This window comes from Dipteris shenzhenensis, chromosome 9, assembly GCF_047967505.1.
Source record: "Dipteris shenzhenensis isolate YYH24624 ecotype China chromosome 9, Dip_SZ_1.0, whole genome shotgun sequence".
NCBI classification, from domain to species: domain Eukaryota; kingdom Viridiplantae; phylum Streptophyta; class Polypodiopsida; order Gleicheniales; family Dipteridaceae; genus Dipteris; species Dipteris shenzhenensis.
In genome coordinates, this window is record NC_141604.1 from 17,280,687 (window position 1) to 17,292,962 (window position 12,276).

The 12,276-nt window shown below is 43.2% G+C and overlaps 1 protein-coding gene across 1 annotated transcript in view; it reads left to right on the plus strand.

Annotated features, from left to right (window-relative positions):
- Positions 1-12,030, plus strand: part of LOC147898297 (protein PEP-RELATED DEVELOPMENT ARRESTED 1, chloroplastic) — an 88,182-nt gene extending 76,152 nt beyond the window's left edge. Inside the window, exon 9 of the mRNA XM_087379419.1 lies at positions 11,772-12,030. Within this exon, the coding sequence (XP_087235545.1) occupies positions 11,772-11,819 (48 nt within the window). The 3' untranslated portion in view covers positions 11,820-12,030. The remainder of the gene's footprint in view (positions 1-11,771) is intronic.
- Positions 12,031-12,276: the final 246 nt, after the last annotated feature.

A 12,276-nucleotide genomic window follows, 5' to 3' on the forward strand; every position in this document is an offset into this window, starting at 1 on the left:
CCGTGCGATAATGACCCTTCTGGTGGCACTCGTAGCATACAACATTAGCACGATCTCTTGAAGGGCGGTTGGCTTGATTTTTTATGCCCACCATCTCAAGCCGAAGATCATTCAGGGCCTTGGCTAGGTCATTAACTCCGGAATCTTTTGCAGGGGGGCCCTCTTTAGCTGGAGGGGCCAAGGGAGTAGAAAGAAGGGGAGCTCGTGGGCGAGGCTGGGGAAATCTTTGAGGCGGAGGGTGAGAATATACACCTTGTTGAGGGCTTGAGGCAGAATTCGTCACTTGCTCCTACTACAAGGTAGCCCAACACATGCTGAGTCATTCCAGCTTGAAATCCGGCATTGTCCTCCTGCGTGGCAATTAAACGGTCCAGGAGCACGACCACTTGATCCACATATCGACGCGTCGTCTCACCTTCTGACTGCTTCAAGTTTGCCACCTGTAGATACACATTCTCTGGTTCCTCTTCTTTGCCGAAATACTCAATCATCGCTGCTGTCAACCTTGGCCAGCTTTGGCGAACGTCTTCGGCCTGCTTCTCATACCACACTTGAGTCAAACCCTCTAGAAATGTGGGAAGAACGAATAGCCATCTATCTTCAGTAAGAAAGTTGAGAGAAACACAACGGCGCTTGAAGGCCACAAGATACTCATTTGGATTTTCTTCAACCCGTTCACAGAACACGGGAATGTCAGCCATGCTTGAAAAATGAAAAAGAGAGACGAAATGAGGCTTATCTATGGGCAAACAATGGAAAGAGGTAGCTTGAACTGAAAATCAGGTGAAGATACATCCACAAAGCACACATAGGCAGGGTAGGGTGTGATTGGTGTATTGTGAAATACTACCCGGGAAGAATTTTCAGCATAGAATAGCTCATAGACAATCTTAAAAGGACCAACCCTCATGATATCGCAGCCATCTTTACAAGCGAGGGTTAGAGACGCGGCGCTGCATGAGGTTGTTCATCAAGGCAAACAAGAATGACAAATGTCAACAGTTGGAGAGCTTGCACATCACCTTCAGCTTCTTCCAGTTCTTGTAGTCGCCATGCTATTTCTTTAAGGGGTATGCGGTCTGGCGTCCTTCTGTTGAGCAATGTCCTTGAGGACCTTTCTGATGATCTTCCGAAGTCGGTAAACTCGTATCAAGTATGCCCAATACTTAGTTTCATGATGACCACAACCTTTGCATTCCTTACAAATGATCACCCTTCTTCGTGGCTTGCGGCTTTGTTGGGGCGGTGCTTCCACTCGCTTCATGCGTGATTGAAGTATAAGCTTCACGTGCTAAGAAATCAGCAACTAGATTTTGAGCTCGAGGGATATGCTGAATTTTTACCTCTTCAAATTGGTTGCAAAGTTCGAATGCTTGTTGATGTCGTGGAACCAAGCCTTTGCTCCGCACCTTCCACCTTCCACTAACTTGTTCACACACTAGTTGGGAATCTCCTTGCACCTCAAGTTGCTTGACGTGATGTTCTTGTGCCTTTTGTAGCCCAAAAATGAGTGCCGAATACTCAGCTTGGTTGCAAGTACTTGCAGGTGCAGACTTGCTATAACAATACTCCTCACCACCCGGTGAAGTGAGCTTCACATCCACGCCAACAGCCTTGGTCGAAGGTTTGTAAGCTCCATCAAATTGAAGGATCCAAGATGTCATCACACCAAGACTAAAATCCGGACATCCCAAGTTTCTCGATAGTCCAAGATAGGTAGAAGGAGAGGATGGGGAGAATTCAATACTTGAGCCAACCGTTCAGCACCAAATAAACTTGCAATCCTTTGTTGATAGTTTATCTTTAGACAAAAAAGAATTACAACTTAAAGCTCGAAATGAGGCACAAAAGGTTGATTAGGTACAAATGGATCCCTTGGTCGAAACATTACCAACCATAGCCGAGGCCTAGAAACCTTTGTAGTGAGATTGAGAATAAACCATTCAAGACGAGCTTATCCACAAGAATTAATAGGCAGATGTGCCAAATCTCCCCCCAAGCTTAGGGAGCATCCCATCCTTCGAAGAAGGACACCCTTTTAATTATTTCCGAAGCAGCAAGTAGCTCGATCACCACACAATGAGTAGAATTAACATCAAAGTTCTCCCAGCATATCACTAGTTCTTTATCTTGAATCATCCACGATGTATCATCCTACCCGTCGTCTCCTTGAACAATGCACTGGACAATCAGCTGTTGAAGGTCGACATGAAGATCAAGAAAGAGATCTCGCCAATTGGTAGCCGTAAGGTGCGGAGGACCAGGCACCAAATCCTTAAACGCGTCGAGAAGTGACATCATCCACCCTCCTCGTGTGGCGTGCGTCTGTGAACGTGCGTCTGTGAAGTGAACTTGAAAAAGTTCAGAATCTGCGATCTAGTAGGAGATATGAGTAGAGCACATGAAGTGAAGTACTTTTGCGTTTTACAGCATGTGAAAACTCCCTACGGTTAGAGAGTTACAGTTTTCAAGATTTCAATATATAAGTAAAAATCATTACATTTTCATCACTTCTTATCTGCTGGCCCAATGGTAAGTCTCCCTTTTGTGAAGGGGGAGGTCTTGGATTCAAATCCCACTCTTTAATAAAAAGAGAGGAGAGGAGAGGAGAAGGAGAAGAGAAAGAGAAAGAGAAGGAGAAGAAGAGAGGAGAGGGGGTGCGGGCTCTGTTACAGTTTTGCAGATACCCAGAACAAACCGTTTGCGACCAAAAGATGCAGGAGTCAGAAATCCATTGCGATTTGTCCGCGATCTGCGTGGGTGTACACAGTGGACGCGCGAATGGGCGCGCAGGAGCTCAGAGGGAGAGGATGTTACAGTTTTACAGAGCAGAAGATTCGCCAGCCAGAATACACGTAGGATTCGTGAGCAGAAAGCAGGCAGACTGGAAGCAGGGAGGTTTTGCAGCCGTAGAGACAGGGAAGGCACACAGTTTGGAGGTGCAAAAGTAGAGAACTGCGCACGGAAGAGGCCGCAGAGCCGCACCCAGTCGTAGGAGTAACAGATTTTACACCACTAGTTGTGGAGATTTCGATCCCAGCAGCCACACCATTTCTATTAGCCGGAAAAGAAATCAAGACAAGAGGCTAGAGGATAGGTATGGCGACGCTCGAGGGCCATAGAGGAATAGGGAACGTGAGGGAAGAAGCGTTAACCTGGGTGGAAAAAAGAGACTAAGAGGGGAGGGAATGAAGAGGGAGACTATGGCACAAGGGGAGAGAGAGAGGGGAAAGAAGAGCATGTACATGATGGGAGGAGGAATGTAAAGATGGAGACATCAAGGGAAGAGGGCCATGCTTTATTTGAAAGGAAGGGAAGGGGGAAATCAAAGTACTAGCTAGGTGGCTTTACAAGAATGAGCGTGTCTCATCAAGGAATAGCCCCCTTCCTTTATAGCCAAGAGAGAGGGTCTCTCCCAATAAATGCATCCTCCCACATGCATGGTGTGTGAAAAAGTCTCCCATGTGGGCTAGGCGGTTATGCACTCTCAATTGTGTGCGACAACCCTTTGCCTCATTTTTCCACATAAATCAAGCCCCATATCTTAAGTCTATGATACTCCCTTGGTCACTGCCCAATTTTATAATACGTTCAAACCTCTAGGAGGACAAGTGGAGGGTTGGCACAAGGAATCTTGCCACCTTATCCTACTTTCCCCATTATTTAACTTGCATTCTTGGACCTTCTATACCTCCCCCACATGGGCCTATCCTACATGGAGGGAATAATCCAATATCATATTCATCTCCACCTATTTTATATTACTTCTCCCATGGACTTTGGGCCATATCTCACTAAATGCAGCCTAGGTGGAGGGGTGGCACATGGAGGAGCCATGCCATCTTACATTTTATAATATTACTACCATGGATTATGTACATCACATCTTATGGGTCCTCTTACGTGGAAAGGTGGCACATGGTCATGCCCTGCCACCTCAATCCTGGGCCCTATGCACACCATATTTTATTATACTATTGCCACACATACAAACACACACTCATATTTATGCCTTTTTACTTTGGTCAAATTTATCCATAACACCACCAACTCTCTCCTTGTGGACAAATTCAAGGGGGACGGATTTCCCACATGGCAAACAAAAGTGCAACTCCTTCTCATGAAGGAGAATGTTTGGGATGCCATCGAAGATGATGAAGCACTTGAGGCATCAACGGAGCTTCAAATACGAAAGATTTGGAAGCAGCACAATTCGAGGGTCATCGCAATCATTTGATTCATCGATTCATCACATCGACTTCAAGTCCAAGGCAAAGGAGATTTGGGCATGCCTCGAGAATATATTTGGTAATAAGATCACCAACTCCAAGGTATTTCTGAAAATGCAATTTTATAAGCTGAAAATGGAAGAGTCTGATACTTTGAGTGTGCATATAGCGAAAATTCAATCTTTAGTTCAACAACTCTCCAATTTGAAGTGTTGCCCGGATGGTGAGGACAAAATGGCTGTCTTGATTGCAAGTATGGAAAGGATTTCTCGCTTTGAGAATGCCCTTGAAGTACTTCGCATTGCATCAACTACATTTGAAGATATGGTGTCTCTTTTGCTTGAAAAGGATCGCCGTAATAAAGAATCTCCATCCTATTCAGCGGGATACTACACATGCACTTGCCTCCACCTGCAAATGGAGACCTAGGCCATCGACTCCACCAGCACGAGGAAAGACATTCAAGCCATTCAAGTGCACTTACTGCAACAAGCTCGGTCATACGGAGGACATGTGTTACCAGAAGCTTTCTCAACAACAATCGAAGGATCATGCCAGTTGGGTGGCATCCGCCACTAGTGATGATGCGGACGAAGATGACCCGCCGACACAGGATCATGCTCTTATAGTTTGTTTTCCATATCTAGAGGATGATGGAGATCATGATTTTGCTTTTCTAAAGCATAATATATTTGGGGGTGTTTCCCAAAAATGAATGCAATAAATCATGTGTGTTGAGTCAATAAAGGTCCTTTGCCTTGGATAGTCCTCTTAAAATGATGTATTTCTTTTATATTTTTGGTGTGTGGCTCCATGTTTCTCATTAGTCTTTGGAGCCAGGTGGGGATGTACTGTGGGAGCCATGTGTTTTTGGCTTTGATAGGTCTATTTGTTGGTGCATTGGTCTCCTAGACCTCTGAGTTGATCATGCATCCATGCATGATGAGCCTCTGAGCCATGCTAGATGAGATTTCTATGTTATGCTCACTAGCCTCTCATGGCTAAGATTCCAATGGGATGGTAGTTAATTACGAGCCACCGGAGTGGCACCACATGGCGTCTCTCTCATGATTACCAGCCCGTCTAGGGTGGCACCTAAAATTCCACCGCGGTGGCTTGCAATTAATATGGATGGAACCCTGGGCTCCATCCATCACGGCTGCTCGGACTTTATAATATATAAAAGATCCGTGGCATGTGGCATTTTACTACGTTGCTCTAATCCGTCCATGCTTCGTTACTTTGCTCCACATGCTCTGCCACTTTGCTTCACACCCCTCCTCTAGCTCTTTTCCGCCCCTGCTCTACTTTGCTTCACTTTTCCTCCTCTAACTCTCGTCACTCATCTGCTCCCCAGCTCATCTGTTGCTCACCCACTCATCTTCAGCATGCCTACTACCACCCCCCCTCGATGCTCTGTGCTCCCAATGTTATCTACCTTCTCATATAAGGTGATTGCGTTGCACTCACTTGGAGTAGAAATGCTAGCACTAGTGCAGACCCTTTGTTCCCACGGTCGATTCCCCACACATTTGAATGCCATCACCTTAGATGACATGCTCACAGAGGGACTCTTTATGGCTGTGATGTATGGGTTCCCCTTAGATGTCGATGAAGGCCTCAGTATTTTCAGAGCAGAGTACTCTCGACTTGGTGGGGGGGTCGTAATCTGAGTCCTGGCAATGTGTATGGTCTTCGGCCTCTCCATCGTATCCTCCTTTGGCTTCCTAAAAAATTTTAATGCAACAAGCTAGACTACCGAAAAGCTGAGTTGTACAAATTGCCTCTTCTGAGCCATGCTCACTTTTCTCTGAGATTGTGTGGGAGCCATGTCTAGTTCTAGACCGGCATGCACAGTTTTGATGACCATCATTGTCATGTTCTGTTCTTGGTTCCATTCCAGTAGTCCCTCACCTTTCCTCCATGGGGGGGTGTTAGAAAATGGAGTCAATTTGAGTGACTTTTAGTGCGTTCTAGAGTAGTACTATACTACTTTATATCCTAGGGTGCCATGTGTCACTATGGGACTTATCCCATATACATTTGACACTTAGAGTGTGTGTGCTTATCCTATAAAGGCATCGTACTTTCATTGTCATTTTCATGAAGCCTCATGCCTTTCTTGATCATGTAAGTACTTGCTTAGTTGTATATTTCTTTCTCGCATTATTTCATTTCCATTATGCTTTCCTAGTCTTTCTTTTCCTTTCCTAGCATTCCATGTCTTGCATCTTTAGAAGAGCCCAAACCGGATCCAAAAGAGCCCAAAAAGAAGCCTAAAGAGACCGGAGGAGTTCCCAAAATCACCTATACTTCATACCACAAATATGCAGACACTTGGCAAGTGTTCAAGGTCAAAATATACAACAAATGAAAGCTTGGAATCATGAAAACCAGCAAACAGAAATTCAGCAAACAGTTTGGAAGTATGTCCGACAACAGAAAGCAGTTTTGGCATGTTTCGGATAGTCTGAAAGTCCAATTATCAATCTGATTTCAAAGAGAGGAATTTCAGGAAGTCTAAATGACAGAAAAGCAGTAATTTTTGTGTTCTTTAATTCAGCATATGTTGTTCAAACAGTCTTGATAATTCAGTCCAAAATTCAGAATATTCGAATGTGGTGGATTTCATTCCGAATCAGAATTCAGTCATTGAAATCAATGAAATTCAGAATTCAGATTTTCAGAGGTGGTTTGATGAATGGAATTTAATTTAGATTTTGCAAAGACAAATGAATGATTTCTTTGAGGACTCTACACCGACATATGTTGCGGATGCTGGAGCTTCATCGACACATTCTTATTTGCTTGATCGGAGCGATATATCCATTCTGTACCAATGGAATGTGAACATATGTATTCATGCATGGTTCTATTTATTCGTTTTGTATGACCTCGCATGGATGACATTATATTTTATGGGTTCTCAGCCCTGGCATGTTGCCATAAAATGGTAGCACTGTATTTACACTCACATAATGATGATATGCACTATAGCTTACCTTTACTTTACTGCATAATAATCTCTTTCTTTTGGAGATTAGTGGACAGCTATGTATGGGGGTGGTTTGAACCTTGGTACTGCACCAAGCTCTTCACTCTACTAACCGCACGGTCTTGGATTGATGTGATGTTTACATCATGAACGGTTAGTGAATAGTCACATGGGGGGATGTGAAGGGGTGTGAATGGACCCTTGAGGTTTCAACTACCCATAACTTTCCTTAGTCTTCTATCTTGAGGAACTCAATCAAGAATTGCACGTATGCAGAATTACAATGATTCCTCCACTTGTATTTCTAAGTTTCTGAAATTCTGTTCTAGTTCCGAAGTTCCGATTGAGGAAAGACTGTTTGTTCCTGTAATCTAATAGGTAGAAATTTGGAATAAGTCTCTACTTGTTACAAGGTACATTGGGAGACTGAGAGGCGGAGAAGAAGGGGTATGGGTAGAGCTAGGAGTGAAAAGGGAATCAAGACATGCATAAAGGTAGACATGAGGAAGAATGGGAGGTTCAGAAGGTAGACGGGATCAAATACGGGCAAGGCGGAGAGAAAGTATAGAACCCATTTCAAATGCCCCATTGAGTTGGTTTTTGATTAGGAGGACATTTTCTCAACAAGACTATCAAGAAGCAAAACTAGTTTATTGTGGGCTATTGCAGGGAGGTTGAAAGATCCTATAGTAGATTGCATCCTAAATGATGCTTTGCAGGACTTGAGTTGATTGCATTGGGTCTTTCCGAGGCCTTGGGCCTTGTGTTGCAAGGCTTGGGATATTCTTTATGTGCATCCCTTGGCTAAGTATTTAACTGCTTGAGGGAATGGACCCTCAACTACAAAGCTAGGGTGAAGAAGATTGGTTGCCTCGAGAGGGGTGCGAATAGGAGTCCATGCCTTAGGGATGATCATTCGGTAGCTTAGATGCTCAAGATGACTTGGTAGCTGGCTAGAAGACCTTGGAGCCTTAGGTAACAATTTGTCTTGTTGATTAACTCCTTGTTATAGATGAATTGCTCCGTTCTTCCCACCTCTCCATTGAGCTCCGCCCCCTCTCCAACAGATTTGCCTCTCTCCTCCCTCTTCTCCCGTCAGCCCAGCCCGCGAGCAATCTGCTCATAGGTCCTGAGCGGAAAGCTCCCTCTCATGTGTGCCATTTCTCTCTTTTCGTTTTCCTTCCATCAATTGTTGTACATAGTATTGTACACACAGGTTCTTGAGATCAATCACACATAAGCGATGCACACACACAATGTTGAATGATCGTGAAATTGAGGGTGCAACTATCTCTTTGTATAGCCCATGGAGGGTTATAGGTGAACGGCGGTGATGCACCGAACCTGCCACCTCGTCAACATACATGTGCATGCCAACTTGCCACATCACTACAAGTGATCGCCCACGAGTGAATCTGTCTCATGCTCCCTTTCAAGATCAGATCATCCACATAAAGAATAAGCAAAACTCTCTACCTTCTCTCCAAAAGAGAGAGTTTTGCATGTGAAGGACTTCTAAATAATCCAATACATGTGTACCACGCCCTTGGAGCTTGTTTCAGTTCATAGAGTGTTTTTTGGATTTGCATACCATGGACGAAGATGAGGGCACAAAGAGGTTGAAGGGCATATTTTTGCAAATTTTTTCATTTTTTGTGGAGTCTTGACAACTCAATCAAGATGGCAACACCTAAACATGTATCATACATCCTCCATCGTCACTATGGATCTTGTTTTCAGTCTATAGAGTCTGCATTTTGAATGGTCAATACTCTTCTAGTCTCCATTCAAAAATGCCAATGTCGCCTCCATCTCAAGTACCAGCCATTAGTGAAAGAACCATATAGTTATCATTATTCTTGTAGTTGTAGTGAAAGAACCATATAATGATCATTATTCTAATAGTTGGAGCAAATACATGTACGTGAGTGTACCATTTAGCTACTAATATATTCTTGTACTTGTTCAGCGAGCCATCAGATTTGTACTTCACTTTGAAGATTCATTTGGTACTCTTGACCTTCCACCTTGCAAGCCTGGCCTTAATATGCTAAGCATGATTACGGAGTATAGGGTCCATTTCAATCTTTATGGACTACTCCCAATGTGGGTCCCTCTTTGCCTCTTAAAGTTTCTTCGTCTCTTGAATGTCCAGCAGGGAAGTCTACCAATGTGGCTTGGTCTTGCTGAGCTGGTAGTCTCCTCGATCTTCGTGAAGTACTCGAACTGATTTAGAGTCATCAAGCGATGTACAAGGCTCCTTGAGAAGACTCCTCGAAGTCCTTATGTAGCTTTGGGAAACCTTTAATTCTTTCTGGAGATGTCTGAACATAGCTCTTGGAAATGCGGTGGTTCCTCCTCCTCTTCTTTCTCATTATCCACGTTGTAATCTGAATTGTTCAACAAGAGGATAGTGCCAGCCTTGAAGGTGGCATGCTTAGACAAAGGTTATCTTTCACTAAACAGTTGGTGTGCCCCACTGTGATGGATAATCTTAGACACACCAGTTTAAGAGAGTTGTACCACTCCCTGATGTTAGTCATGTGCTTGGTGGCACCACTATCCACATATGATGCATCCACTAGATTTATCACCACATTGGCTTCAATTGGCACCTCCTCGATCATCAATGATGATGAAGAACGATGATGTTGCTGCTCCTTGTCTCCTTCCCGTCTTTCTTGCTGGTCCCCTTCTTCCTACAATCCTTGGCGTAGTGCTCCATCTTGTTGCATTTGAAACAATTGGTTTATTCATCTCCATTGAATCGGAAGATCCCTCTAAGCTACTATCCTTCTTCTCTAAAAAAGACTATACTTTTGGCCTTTTACTTTTACTGGCATAATAGGCCTTGTTAGTTTTACGGTTGTCATGCATTTTCATCCACAGCTTCTCTTCAAATGCCAACTCCTCCAACGCAATCTGGTTGTTTCTTTGATTTGTGGTCAATGCTGCGATATTTTTGGCCTGCCCTAGGGGGAAGGTCTTAAGTGATGGTTCGAGCTCCTGGGTCATTTCCTAACAGATCCATTACTTTGGTTGGGCCTGTCGTCCTGCAGTCCTCTTGTTCACAGAAAGCTCCTTTGGGAAGATGTGTCTTTCGATTTCATGGACGACAACTTACAAGCTCTAGCCTGCTGTGAAAACCCCCTTGCATTAGATTCTCTGGACACTTTTTGATTGCAAGCCTGCTTGATTTATATCATTGTCATTTGCACCTCTGTTTTGGATACTTTGAATTTTGCAATATTTCTGGACTTCGCTTCAGATACTTCACCGACCTTACTCTGGACTCTGGAGTGTCTCTGTTTTAGGGTTTCTCATTTCCTTCACTACAGTACCAGCAGGCCTAATGAATATCATTCACCTGTATAATAAGTATGAGGTAGCTTGTTCTCAACAAGCTTTGCTTAGGTCTTGGAATCAGTTGTCACAAGTAGAGGAATCTAGTTGCTCACCAATGGAGGTCAACTGATCTCCAATCACCTTGATCTTTGTCAATAACTTTACCTATTCACTTTCTTCCATCTTGAGAGAATAAAGCTGATTCTGGAGGTTTATAAAATCCTTGTTGAGTTGCTTGTCTCATGATGATGTTTGAGGATGCTGTTCTTGATCATCTGGATATGTACCACATATATATCTGCCCTCTTCTCTTCCCATATTTCCAATGCTAGTGGATCAAGAGTTGTAATTGTGGTGCTTGTCCCCATCACCTAGGGTTTCACATAGCTTCCATCTGTCACATTTTATAATCTATATGATGTCTGAGGCTCTTAACTTTAACCTTCTACAAAGTATAGGTAGCTCCCTGAAGTTTTCCCTTTTCAAAGTTTGGGATGTGCAGGTACTTGGTTGATGCCATCTCAGGTTCCTTTCATTGCTGAAATAGAATAACTTGAACTGGGAACAACTTCTGTGCTTAAACAGCAAACTGAAGTCACCTTTCACCGTCCAATGGTTGTGTGCATCTGGTGCTGAGACATGTGGGATTGCTTCCCACTTTGCTGAGATGTCCTCCTTGGACAGCACGCAACACTTGCAACAGGTACATCTTCAATTATGGCTGATTTGGATCCACTATTCAAGTCGTGGATGATGTGGATCAGCCCTCAAATAGCATGGTTTGGGAGTAGAGCTAGGAGTCCATGTCAATCTCATGCATGCAGCTGCCTATGTGTAGTTGGTTCATAAAAATACATAAAATTTGTTTGACCCTACCCAAGTAATCCAACACGTTTTAGACCCGACCATGCACTGTTAAGGTAGTTACAGTGATCGTAATCCTGAAAAGGATTCCTCCAAGCCAAGGGCTTGCCAAGTGCGTAGTATTAACAACCGCCTTGCTCTTTTGTTTCTATCCAGTCCATGATAAAACTCTTGTAAATTTTCGTTTTATGGATTGCTACAAGTTCTAGTGTTAATAATGTCTTTGGGCTGTATCTGTGATCTTCCAAGCAGTTAGGATGCTCTGCACATCATACATTTTAAGTAACTGTTCTATTTGAATTTTTCTCATTGAGTAGTTTCTTTGTTTCACCTTGCAGATTCATCGGGAAACTCTCAAAATCCTCCAGGAAATGGCATTTTCATAATACAAGTGGATAAGTCTCTAATATGTTTCAGTGTTTCTTAGATAATAGATTTGTGATGTACTCCCAAGTATGAGTGGTAGATCATGTCTACGGTGAGGGTTAAGGATGGGTGAAATTGTAGAATGTATGGGACATGAGTTGTATCTATATATATACACCGTATTTCTGTGCTCAGTTTGTTTAAGTGCAGTATTACTTTCATCCTACTTAGGTGGGAATATAAGTCTAAATTATCTTTTTGTTTTGATTCTTCTTTTTTATATAAAATAAAATACACAAAAGGATGCTTGATTTAAAGCTTTCAGTTGAACTTTCATCTTAGACCAAACCCATCAACATGCTGTCCTAACATTTTATTCATGTGAACATCAAATTTGTAATCTAGTTTTAAGCCAAACTACACCAAGCACCTCAACAATGCAGTGATAATATCTATGCTAGGGTATTAGGCATTCTC